This window comes from Hippoglossus stenolepis, chromosome 2 (genome assembly GCF_022539355.2).
Source record: "Hippoglossus stenolepis isolate QCI-W04-F060 chromosome 2, HSTE1.2, whole genome shotgun sequence".
NCBI classification, from domain to species: Eukaryota; Metazoa; Chordata; class Actinopteri; order Pleuronectiformes; family Pleuronectidae; genus Hippoglossus; species Hippoglossus stenolepis.
Window position 1 is genome coordinate 15,862,634 of NC_061484.1, and position 13,650 is coordinate 15,876,283.

General features: G+C 40.0%; 1 protein-coding gene across 2 annotated transcripts in view; it reads left to right on the forward strand.

The window, feature by feature from the left end:
* Positions 1-9,672, forward strand: part of kdm4c (lysine (K)-specific demethylase 4C) — a 32,022-nt gene extending 22,350 nt beyond the window's left edge. Inside the window, exons 18-22 of one of the 2 annotated variants that reach the window (XM_035173893.2) lie at positions 2,584-2,778; positions 4,477-4,647; positions 6,287-6,406; positions 7,776-7,868; positions 8,587-9,672. In XM_035173893.2, the coding sequence (XP_035029784.2) occupies positions 2,584-2,778; positions 4,477-4,647; positions 6,287-6,406; positions 7,776-7,868; positions 8,587-8,754 (747 nt within the window). In that variant the 3' untranslated portion in view covers positions 8,755-9,672. The remainder of the gene's footprint in view (positions 1-2,583; positions 2,779-4,476; positions 4,648-6,286; positions 6,407-7,775; positions 7,869-8,586) is intronic. The other variant, XM_035173902.2, reaches the window with a different exon arrangement.
* The last annotated feature ends 3,978 nt before the right edge of the window (positions 9,673-13,650 follow it).

Sequence of the window (13,650 nt, forward strand, 5' to 3'; positions counted from 1 at the left end):
TCATCTGATTGGTCGTATTTGGGGGGTCTTCTCGTATTGAAGCTGCATAATAACGACTTTCTGTTTGACTATTCAACGGGGCTCTGGCTCCATCCTCGTTTTCTACTCTCGTATCTATGTTGTGTTTACACCACCGTATCCAATAACAGTGTGTCAAGCAGATTTCACAGATCTGATTAGTTGGAGCACATAATGGTTTTAAATAGGGTTCGAGGTTCATGCCCAAACTCAGCAATGATTCACTTTGCGGTCTTTTGTCTTTAATTTGCTGCCATTGCTCTTGAACCCATACTCAAGGTCTCTCAAGTGGAAATACAGATTTTTAAATTCCTTTTTTTTTTTTCGCTGTTCCAAAGGCTACACTATTGAAGAAGCTCAGGTATCCTTCAGTGTAATAGATATTCCCCCTGACGGTTTGTTTGATGCCACAGGGGGCCTCATACTGACTTGATGAGTGTTGATATTTGTTAAACAAAGCTTTACTTTCTCAAACCCTCCGTCCTTTATGTTAGCAGCAAGGAAAAACTCAAGCGACATCCAATCTTTAAACTAGAACGGCCCCATACCTCCCCCGAGGCCCAACAGTCCCCTTAAATTCAATCAAGCTGCACCAAATTTCACACACTCATGAATATCAGTTTCCTAAATGTGCCTGATTTCTTTTTCATCAAGATCCATGAATTATTCATTTGGAAAACAATGAAAATGTCCCACGAAATACGACCGCAAAGTATCTTGCAATGTCAAAGAAAGTGGGGGAAAAAAATAAAATAATCCTGGATCTGCCCCTGACCTGGATCCACACTGTCACCTAATGAGTTCATCCCTGACCCATACAGCAAACTTCCATCAAGCTTTGTGGTTATCTGTTCAGTTGTTTTTAAAATATCTCACAAACCAAGCAACAAACAAACGGACAGGGGTGAAAACATATAACCTCCATGACGGAGGTAATGATTCTTCACATCTGCTGATATGAACTCTACATATTTTACTACCACGGGTATAGAATACCCAATGAAACTTGATCTTCGTACTGCATCTTTTAACTGATATGTTTGCCATGAAATCATCAAAAATGCAAATACTGTCTTGGACTGACTGCTTGTCTTCCTGCTGTCTTGTCCATTGTGTTTTCTTTTTTTCCTTTTTTTTTTAAAATAACAAACCAGGCTTATCTAGATAATTAAGACCTACCTTACCAATTGACACTGAGCATTTCAAGGAACTTTGTGGGCTCCAGACAAAAGGGGACCTGGGGGGCCCTACACCAAAACGAAAAATGATAGCCAACCACATAATTCCAAACTTCAAACAATTCAATCAATCTTATAAACAAAGTGCAAACTGTGCATACACATATATAATAAGTAGTGAACCATCATACACACACATTTAGATGTTCTCGTTTTTTAACCAAACCTCTACAATTACAGAGCTTTTGGCAGAAAGCAAGTGGCACGGGGGCTTGTTAAAGGGTTTCCAGTCATGGTGTCACTCCAGCGTTCTGTACATTGTCAATCATAGAAATTGTGGGGTTTCTCACAAAATGTGTTGTTGCTGAGGACTAACATAATCAGCCGTGCTCAGGGGCGCCTCCCAGCTTGGGGCCCCCAGGTAATTGCCTGCCTTACCTAACCTGCTGCAACACCCTCGCTTACTATTGAAACCTTTTCCCTCCGGGCTGACCTGGTCTTGCTCAGGCTAGTTTCAAGGTTTAACATTACCTCAGGTGTAACCAGTGCAAATTAAATAAAGCTAATAAAAAACACTCATCAAGGGCTGTAGGAAATATCATGTTTTGCCTCTTGTAATGCATTTAACTGACAGAACTCTGTTTGATGCTGATTATCTCATTTTCCTACTGTTAAAAACGTCACCTGACCTATTTTATTATCAGAGGTGTTTTAACGTTGCATCTGTTTTAACCACAACAGTCTGATCTCACAGAGGAGCTCAGTGGAATCAAGTTAATCTTCACTTGTGTCACTTCCAATCTACAGCATGATGCCATTTGCCTCCTTAACTACTGTGATATTGTTTGTTTTCGATTCAGATGCTATGTTCAGTATGTGTTTCTCTGGTGCCGCACAAATCTCAGGGTTGCCTCAATTTGTTTTCTTTATCTTTAATTGGAATGAGCTGCACTTGATGTCTCAACTCGTGAACTAGCAGGTCTTGAATCGAGACTTGATTTACCTGTAATCTGATCACTCTAGCTATAAATTGTCTTAATGAAACAGATTAATCTTGGTTTGGTTTGTTTGGCTCTTTCCAGACAGATTGTTTCACTCTCCCACTTTCCCTGAGCTCCTTCATGAAACCCCTCGTGGTTGCAGGTTGCCAAGAAATATAATACAGTTTTTAGCCTTTAATTTGGATCATCAGAATACTTAAAATGTCCATCTTTTTTTATGCAATGCCATTTCTTTAACTAGGTTTTCCGACAATACGCTTACTCAAATGTCTATATTATTATTATGTAGTAGTATTAAGGATTGTCTCTCAGCTCTGGTGTAACCTCAGTGACTTCAGACCTTAATGATCAGCGCTTGGTATTGACGGTTGTCTCTCTGTTCACAGAAATGCATCTATTGTCGTAAACGCTGTGCGGGGAAGCGACAGGCAGGGGCTTGTATCCAGTGCTCATGTGGCCGATGTCCCACCTCCTTTCACGTAACCTGTGCGCACGCCGCCGGTGTCACCATGGAGCCTGATGATTGGCCGTATGTTGTGTCAATCACCTGCCATAGACACCAGTCTCGGAGCGCATCAGCTGTAAGTTATAGGTTTTTCTACAGCTGTTATTAACAAATCTGTGGTCAGTAAGAATGCACACGGCAATGTGTTGGTGGTTCATCAGTCTTATACTAGATTTATAGAGAGAAGTCTTTCATTAGAAAGTCCCTGGTGATAATATTGAAGAAAACTAACCCTCTGCCTCTTCTTGTTTTATTGCTATCATGTTGAATGATGTTGAATGACCATGATAATGGTGCAACAAGCTGTGCTAAATTTAAACTTAATAAATATATATTCACTTAGGTGGCTGAACACCGAGTAGAGAAAAAGGTGCATTCATGATTTAGTAAATTAAAATTCCAATATTGTTGGAGCTTAGCGAGAATAGATTTTCTATTATACCATTGATTTATTCATTATTTTTCTTTTACTGTGAGAACAAGCTGAAATAACAATTTATCATGCTTCACTTGCCTCAGTTCACTCAAAACATTTTCTCACTTAACCTTCAGATAGTTTTGGGTTTTAATGTGTCATAGTAGTAGTAAATAGTAAAGTCTGAGGCTTATCCTGAGTAACAAGGACAGTGTCTCTATTAGGCAGCAAATGAAACAGTCATCAATTAGGCAACAAATCAATTTGATGAATGGGTCAGAGTAACTCCAACTACCCATGATGTAGTTTTTAGTACCAATCAAAAGTCCTCCAAGGAAGGATAACTGGTGAACAGGCAACAGGATCATGGGCATCCAAAGCTCATTTGGCATCTGGCACATGTGGTCAGATGCCCACAGAAGAGCTACTGTCATTCAAATAACTTAAAACCTTAAAGCTGGCTATGATGCAGAGCTCTCAGAAAACAGTGCATCACAGCTTGCTGCACAGCCACAGACTGGTTGGAGTGCCCATGCTGACTCCAGTCCACCCCCGAACCGGTCCATGGAGCAAATGGAACAAGCTGGCCTGGTCAAATGATTCCTGTTTTCTTGGCCGGGTGTGTGTGCATTGTTTCCTATAGCAGCAGGATACACTCTTGGAGGAAGGCAACAATGCTCTGGGCAATGTTTTGCTGGGGAAATCGTGGGTCCTTTGACACGCAGCCCCAATCTCTACGTGGCTGCTTTTCCCTGGCAACAGTCTTCCCTGATGTTGTTGGCCTCTTTCAACAGAATATTGCGCTCTGCCACACAGCTAAACTCGTTCAGGAACGGTTTCAGGAACATAACAAAAAGTTCATGGTGTTGATTTCGCTGCGGTATTCCCCAGATCTCAATCTGATCAAGTATCTATGGGATGTGCTGTAAAAGTTGGCCTTGTGATCTCTATAAACATATTCTGGATGTGAATCTGCAGAACCTGGAGACGAGGGACAAGATTTTGCGGCCGGAACTGATTTCTGTTTCTAGTTTGCCCACTCAGTTCTGAGCAGGCTTTGGTTGCCTGCTGGTAATCAGTCAATGTGGAGAGAAAAAAGAGGTGAAAAACATTGACTGAAAGGCATCGGCTGTCATCTTTTTAATTTATCTGCATTCATATGCAGATAACCGGTCAGGCACGAGGTGGATCTACACGATATGAGGCATGAGGTCTTAAACATGTGGCTGATTGGCTTATATGCTTTAGGTGTCAGGCAATTTATAACGATGATGCAGCCGCACAGAGGAATTAGGTTCGACATTTCACTCTTAATTGTCATACATGAGTCTAATTCCATCTCCCTGCTGTCTGTAACAGAAGCAGCGAGCATGCCAGTCATCCATCTCACTGGGTCAGACGGTGATCTCCAAACACAAGAACCTGCGCTACTACAGCTCCAAGGTCACACAGATCACCTCCCAGATGTTCTACGAGGTCATGTTCGACGACGGCTCCTTCTCCAACGATACCTACCCCGAGGATATAGTGGTGAGAATACGTTTAATTACACACACAGGTTCACCTCCCAGTTGCACAAGGTCATATCAGATATGAAATTTCTAAAGGAGCTTCTTTTTTAGAGATTTTCTTATGGTTCTCAAAGGGTCATTGCATGAGGGATTAGTTATTACCATTATTTTTAACATCTTTTAAGTTGTGCAGCTGCAAAGCCTCGTTTCTCTAAATCTGTCTGCTGGCACAGTGAAACAACATGGATTTCTTAAAAGGCCATTCAAACTAAGAGTATGGGAGGACTGCTGAGTTGTCATGGAAGCAGCAAATAATTCCTAACATGACTGTGCTTGAGGAGTTGAAATTCAGTAATGACCGAGTCTCACTTGGCTGCCTTGACACTGTTAAAGATAAGTAGCCGTGACAAACACATCAGCACACTCCAGTGTGTGTTACTGAGTATTATTGAGGAAATTCCACTAATTTACATCCAGTCCTGATTCTCCACAGTAATTGACCCCATTTCCTTCAGATGTTCAGCATCTCTTTATGACTTTAAAACTCATAAATAAAACAATTAAAATAATTCTCCTCCAAATTATAAAGTCTGACTAAATCGTTTAGTTTATCTGGGCTTAATGGTTATGACTATTTTATATCCTAAATACTGAAAAAGATGTTATACGTGTGTTTAGAAATTTGCTACGACAGATTAGTGCCATGTTGAAGAGGAAAAAAAATCAGAGATTTTGTGAATTCAGTCATAACACTACGAGAAAAAAGTTGTAAAATTATGAGAAAGAAATCATTATAGAACAAGAATAAGTCATAACATTATTGGAAAAATTCAAAGTATTACAAGAATAAAGTCGTTTAATGAGAAGAAAATACAAAACTTTTCAAGGAAATAAGAGGCAAGGAAACCCTGTGCTCTCCGGAGTTTGACTCCTTCTCGATCCAAAATCTTGAACCAATCTCATTGTGAAACTATGAAACCTCTCTGAATAATACGTTGATACAACCAAAGATAAACACTCAACCGCTACCAAACATCTCCTCCACAAAAGAGGCAGTTTCCTCCAAGTCTGTGTGGTTCTTTCTTCATAATAGACTTAGTTTCTAAAACAGTCTTTTCTGATAATGCGGTGCCGATGAGCCCAGTAATTCGTTATTTGGGAAACTTATACTAAAGTAGAACTGAACAAGATGCTGCACATTCCTAATTTGTAGACCGGCGACAGACTGATCTTCTGATATTCCCCCTGTAACAGGACACATAGCTTATATTTGTGACTTTTCTCCTGCATAGTTTTTCTTACAGAAAAGTGTAAGATACATTTTTAAATGCCTACCGTTTTGTTTATTGTTTCTTGGAAAATCGGGCTGCTTTTTGCAGCATTTTAGAAAGACTGAGCATTTGGATTGTTCAGAGTTTTTCTGTGTTTGGGAAGTAATTTGTCTGCTGGTCTTATCAAAGCTCCCTGTCGTTTTTACCAGCGGGATAGACAGGCTGTCTGAATCGAGTTCAACAGTAATCCTATCACTGAAAAGAGCTCTTTTCAACATCAAACCACCCACCGTGAATTATGTTCCCGTTCTCCTCTCTTCCTGCAGACATTCTGACAAACACTCAGCCACTTTACACAACCAATCGTCCTTCTTTCTGCATTTTCAGAGCAGAGACTGTGTGAACCTGGGGCCTCCTGAAGTGGGAGAAGCTGTCCAAGTGAAGTGGCCTGATGGGCTCTTCTATGGCGCCAAATACCTGGGATCCAACGTCTCCTACATGTACCAGGTACACAGGCACGCACTTAGGCAACCATGACAGCGGGTTATGTGTGAGAGGAGGAGATGATGGACACGACACAGTTGTGCAGATTCAATCTTTTCCCCCTGTAAGTGCTGAATAAAGTTGCGAGCTCAGATGTAGGTCAAAGCAAAAAACTGGTTGAACTCCCTCGGCATCCGAATCGTCGTGACTCGGCTGACGTTTTTAAGGTCCACGGGCCCGTGTGCAGAGCGGTGAAGGGAGAGAGAGAAAAGAAGACACTTGAGACAGACTGAGGGAGGTGCTGTAGTCACGGCGGCAAAACAAGAGGAGATGGAAGATGATGGGAGGATGAAAAGACTAATAAAGGAGGCAGAAGTCTATTCAGAGAGCGTGAAGGCCGATGGGGAGAGAAAGAGATGCAGAGAGCGAGAGGAGGATGAGAAGGTGGCGACAATCTGCATTATTCAAACTCACTGAAATATTCACTAAGCAAAGAGTCATGCAGCTTCCACTTAAAGCTTTATCCAGTTGAGCTGGGCGTCAACCATTAGTTATGCGCAAATGCCTCTGTGACGCACACAAACCGAGAATAAGATGGGTCCGATTTTAGAAAAAAGGCTGAATGAGAACTTTGAATTATCATGGTGTGTTGAGGTTTGAAGTTTAGTTTTACCTTCAGATCTACCTGACACCCAAAACTTTACATTTCTCGAGCTGGTAACGTTTGTGTGAGAGCAGAGGTTCACAAAAAGGCTTCTGTTTGATGTTTGTTTCATTGAAGTAGACCTGAAAAACGTTGACAGTTTTCCTCTTTTACATTTTCCCGAAAAAGTTATCATTAAATAACATTATTATGGAACTGGTTATCTTATTTTCCATAATGAAGGTAGTATGAAAACCAAACATTGGAAATGCTGTGTAAACATTGGAAATGTTAATGCACCAACTCTGCTCAAATTCATGTTCAACTTAAACTCAAAAGAATATTTTATCTCCGCCGTATCCTTGACCTATTTTCAATTGTAGCATCCTCTTAGGAGATTATTAATTGTAAGTAAAAATAGATGAATCCTTTTTTTAAACTGAAAAACGAGCAGAAAAACATTGCAGCACTTCTCTCAGGCCACAGGAGTGTCTGCAGGTCTCGTTCTAGGCTTCATGCAGCCCCAACAAACTCCATCAACACGCTGCCTGAGAGGAAAACCCCCAGGGCTAAAACACATTTTGTCATCACTGTTGTTGAGCTTATTGCTAAAAGAAAAAGAGAATCTACCTGAAACTATAGAATTGGACATAAATTCCTCTAAATTTTAAGTCTGCATGAGTGAAGTCAAATTGAAGAGCATTTATTTAAACTGCATGTAAAGTGCTGAATATTTCCCTGTTGTCTCAGGTGGAGTTTGAGGATGGATCTCAGGTGCTGGCAAAGAGAGAAGATGTCTACACTGTAGACGAAGACCTGCCTAAAAAGGTGAAACGTAGACTTGTAAGTATTAGACTTGATGAGCAACACACAAAACTCGAGTTAGGCTACATCCACACGACTACATTTGTGTCAAAACGCATAAACTCTGCTACACAACTTCAGTTTTAACAGAGAATTTGAGAAACTCTGCTTTAGTTTGAAAACAAAGACAGCATATGAGTCAAGACGGGCTGAAATGGAGATGTTTGTAAACAATGACAGACGCTCGTAACCACTTGCTGATTGGGTCTTTTTGGTCTCGACAAAGCCTTCGCTGATTTGTTAGGCTCATATCACATGACCCCCTTCAGGAAGAAATCAACCACGCCTCGGCAACATGGATAATCAATTACTGTTGTGTTGCTGACCCTGTTGTGTAAATTCTGTGTTTTCCGACACTACCACTGCTTACATGTGTACTGAAAAGGTCCAGTGTGTAAGATTTAGGTGAAAGGGGTCTATTGTGTATAAAATAATCCTAGTGATGTTTTCACTAGTGTGTTTCATCTAAATTGTACAAATTGTTGTTTTCTTTACCCTAGAATGGGCCCTTTTATATTTAAATACTTTATATTAACATCAGGAGTGGGTCCACTCTACCGATGCCGCCATGTTTTTTTACAGTAGCCCAGACTGGACAAACCTTTTTGAGTTTTTATGATGAAAGTAAAAAATTGTCTTTGCCACCTTGAACGTTTTCTTCTTTACTCATAGTTGCTCTCTGTCTCCCTCTCAACAGTCCACGGCCTCAAGTATGCGATTCCAAGACGCTTTCTTCACCACGCAGGCGGAGAGGAAACGACAGCGAACACCCAATTCACGCTTCCAGAAAGACTTTGTGGCTCTGCCGGGTCTTCGCACGACTTCCAAAAGCACATGGGAGCAGCGCACCCACAAAGGGAAATGAAGTCATAGACGAGGATCAAACGAATGCACTGAATCAGCAGTGGATGTATAGGCGAGGATGTTTGTGAGTGTATGTTGCGAGTATGCTTGTGTGTTTTTGGATCTTTTGACTTCTGTGAATAGATGAGGTGGCACAGCGGTTGGGAGCGGCTGATCTGGGTTAGATGGACGTTAAATTGTATAATATACATAAGTGGTTGCAAAGGGGGGGTTTGATGGACTGTAGACGGTTTCTGATTGGACAGCTGGGCTCCTGTGAAATGGGCTAACGGAGCACTTTGTTGCCTCGGTTACTCAGTGCTTTCACATCTTGTCAGGGAAAATAAATGTGACTGAACAATTGTCACATCACCCTTTTTTTGAAATAGCAAAACCTTTTTTCTTTGTACATGAAAAATTCAAAAAGTGAGATTTTTCTAAATGGCTTGCCTAAGGTAGCTTTTTAGGGGTCTGTTATTTCCAGCATTGGTTTTGAATATTTATGCACTTTGCTTGTAGTATTTTCCTAATGTCTTAATGTTTCACCCCCGCATGTTAAACATTGTCTCTAAACTGCTTCTGCCGGGACGAATCCAATCACATAACAATGGCTTCCTCTCTGCATGTGTGTTTTTATAATTCACACGGGAAAATACAGAGTGTGTTATGTGACATTGAAAATAAGTTATTACAGTATGAAATAACAAACAAAAAAATGAATTGACGCCATGTCAATCACAGGCTGAGGTAAAAGACAGGAAGCCATGCCTGTGTGTTGGAGTTTGTGCTCTACTAATGTGAAATGCTACTGTTGCTCTGTTGAATGAAACACATTGTGAATAATTTAAAATTTGTATTTATTTTTGGGCTTGCTATAGTTAAACTATTGCCAACTGCTGTAAGGAAAACAATAAAAAATTACATTTGTTTTTTTATTAAATTGTCTTTTAAGTAAATTTCATCAAGTGCTATTGGAACTATGTTGAGGGCATGCATCTGCCAAATTTATATATGTGTGTAATATATATAAACACAAAAAGATGGTAATTGCAACAGCAACATTTGATGATATTAACAAAAGAATGAGAAAACATTTTTTAATATCGAACGCTTTAAATGTTTGTTATACAAAAATATGCAATACACTGATTTGCATGTATATTTCTTCATTCACAGAACTTCATGCACAAAACAAGATATATATAATATAAATATATCATTGCATTTATTGTTTTGCTAGTAAAACTAATTTTATTCAGGGTACTTTTATCTCTTGGATATACATTTATATTTTTAGGGGTTCTAGTGTATAAAGATGAACGCATTGACGATTTGGTGAGGCAAGGTTTAAATAAATGTCAATAGATTAAAAAACTCCACGTTTAACTTACAGGGGCAAGAACTAGATGCTTTAAAGTAAGAGGTGATGTAGGTTTAATGAGTGTTTCTCTGAACTGAGTGACCAGCCCTGTCTGCCTCGTGCTACACGATGTGGAGCGGCGTGTTCCCAGCAGATTCTTCTCCGAGCGGATCCTGAGGAGCGAAGCAGAACAGAAGCGAGGTGTCGTTTAGGAGGCATCGGAAAAGTTTGTACTCCCTTGGAAACCACGTGTCAGCCCGAAACTTGGATCTTCGTGGCTCTTTGTGAAACCAAAGAAATTCATGTGCAATGAAAAAGCCAGAAAAAACGGAGACTTTTATTTTTACCAACTCTTTGTGTTGAGACTGCAGTCACGCTACCTCTGCAGTTCTCTCTGTTCTTTTAGTGGCTAACATCTAAAACGACAAAAAACATCTTTCAGAGTTCAGGAAATCTCCCAGTTGTACGTGGGAGGTTTGTTCCAGCACTCTGACGGTGTGAATAGAAAATGAATTCAATAGAAATGAAGACTTTGGATGTTGAATTGTTTCTTAAGTGCATCTGGACTGAGTCGTGCACCCCCAACCACTGCAGTTTCACCTATTTAGTGCATTTATTCATGCATCAGGCAATTACCATCATTAGTTAGGAGAGGAGAGCTTCATGGTTGTTAACCTCTGCCCAGTAGGTTATGTTTTCATCGCTGATGGTTTTTGTCTGTCGCCAAAACTACTGAACCGATTTTATTGGAACTTGGTGGAAGGTTTAGGCCAAGAAAGAGTTGTTTTCAATTTCTGTAGCTTTCTGAGATAGGGTGTTGGTACGTTGTACTACTCTGCTCTGTCGACCTCTTGTCTCACTACCTCTGTCCTGACATGACTTTCCTGTAAGTGCAGTAAAGGATCAGCACCAACGGCAAAGCCTCCCAAACATAGACTTTGTGGTTTAGAACTAAAAGTCAAATCAGTTGCACAAGGATATGTGGTTCTTGACTCTTGTAAGCACGAGTCCTTTGCTTTGACTTATAAAGATATATTATGTGATATAACTGTGTTTCATCTACATTGTATGAATTGTAGTTTTCTTTACCCTAGAATGGGCCCTTTATATTTCCCTATATTTACATAGGGAACGGGTCCACTCTACGGAGGCCGCCATATTTTTTACAGTAGCCCAGACTGGACAAACTAAACACCTTTAGAGTTTTTATGACAACTGAAGGCTACCAATGGGTTATTCAGCTGCAACATTCAATTTCACCACTAGATGTCACTAAATCCTACACACTGAACCTTTGAGTCATAGCTTAAAAATACAGAGCAAAATAATAACCGATATTTATTTTGGCCAATACTGATAATAGACAGTAAAAAAATGATATACCGGCCGATATATATATATTTCTATGTGAAAAAATAAGCAATGATTTCTCAGATGTCGTTATCGAACCCTTAAGACAAAGTGCCAAATAAATTTAATCGAGGCTTGATATATTAAAGTTATTGGTATTGAGGTTTTAAATACAAGTTTAAAACCTCAATACTGCTTTGTCTGTGAAAGGCTCATATTTGGCTCTTAAGGTTCAGTGTGTAAGATTTAGGTGAAAGGGATCTATTGGCAGAAATTGAATATAAAATAATCCTAGGGATGTTTTCACTAGTGTGTTTGTAAGACTCATTGTTTTCTTTACCCTAGAATGGGTCCTTTATAATTAAATACTTTATATTTACATCTGGAGCGGGTAATCTCTACGGAGGCCGCCATGTTTTTTACAGTAGCCCAGACTGGACAAACTAAACACCTTTTGAGTTTTTATGACGACTGAAGGCCACTACAGGTTCTCTTTCATGTTTGGAAGGGGAGGGTGAGGTGAGGGGTATCCAGCTGCAACATGCAACTTCACCACTAGATGCCACTAAATTCTACACACTGAACCTTTAAAGGGATTGACTTCACATGCTGGTGCTTTAATAAAACATTTTGCACCAGAAAGTCAAATGGTCTCTAGAAGGCCAAAGGATTCTTTCGGAGCATCCCATCAGAGAGGAAATCTTGAATTCCTAAAAACTGAGCGAACGGGGCAAATGAACCGGAGCGTCAGAGGCTGCAGTGAGAAGACGGCTGATCACAAATGTTCCGCCTGGAGCTCAGGAGCAGAACAGCCTCTCGACAACATGGTACAGACACTGGGAAATAATTGACTCTGCCTGAACAGTGAGTTTGCTCCTTCATTCCTTTCGGTCGCAGCTCTCCCCTCACTGTAGTCGTGTGAACCTGCCTCCCCATTATGGATTTAACAAGAATAAAAGTTTGCTGCATTGTGAGGCTGGAAAGCTGATCAGACAGAAAAAAAACTAAGATGCTGCGTGAAAAATAATAAGACTAAATTCCGAGAAAATGTCGTTATTTTAGCATTTTACCACGATAGTGGGGGAGAAGAATGTGATGTATGACCCAAGAGTGCCATTAAAAAAAAGCTTGTCTATCTATAGAGCAGCTTTTTTACGATGTATCGGGCTCGGCTCGTCAGGCTGAGCTGTCAGAAGTGACTCAACTTCTCTCAGTGGGAGCTGCTGTGGAATAATGTGGACTGGAGATCCCTGAGCTGCGGCTCATCTGGGCCCAGAAATGCCTATAAAAGCAGAGATTAGCACATGTGGGCTAAGGCTGAGCTTCATGTTATCTTATAATGGAAGAGTTTTAACTGGTTGTCTGAAAACAGAAGAAAAATCCTGGACGGATTATCATGTAACTCGATGGAAGGATGCGGATCGTGTCAGGAAAGAACCTTTTAAATTCTAGTGAGCATCAGGATCAAGTGTTGAATCCATGAATTTTCATTAACTTTGCGATTTTCAACATTTCCCTTAATCTCTCTGAGAATAATTCATGGATCTTGAAGAAAAAATTGTGTCTTGTTTAGGGGACTGATATTTCTGAGTGTGAGATTAGATGCAGATCTAAATAGAAATCTGGATCTAGTGAATTTAAATGTGGTTTCAGAAAGGGGACTGTTGGGCCTTGATGGAGGTTTGTGCTCTGCAGAGTCACAGTTCAGTTACAAAAAAGTTACCAAACATACAAAAGAAGCCAGTGACAGAAACTGCAAGTAAAAAACAACAAATGAGGATAATTTAATTCTTATTTTCTGTTTTTATATTTTTTATGGTTTCTGGTATTTTACATAAAACATTAAAAGTGCCTCTATTTAGTTATAGGGTCAATTCAAAATTCAATAGTTTTGACATTTAAATGTGTTTTCTTTTCTGGATTTTAATTGCTTTTCTAATCGCTGCTCGGTTTGATCATTGTTAGAATCTTTTGGTCTCAGAAGCAGCTGAAAGGTGAATGATAAACTGCCTAAGCTGGAAGTCTAAAATCAGACAGATCAATTGAAACAGCTGAAGGTTTGAATTTCCTAACAGTTCAAATGGAAATAGGTCTCAGTTGTGTGTGTGTGTGTGTGTGTGTGTGTGTAGTTGTTTCAGTGAACATCACACAGACCAGAGAAGCTGTTAAAGACTAAATGTCCTACTAGTCTACTGTATGTAAAGCCAG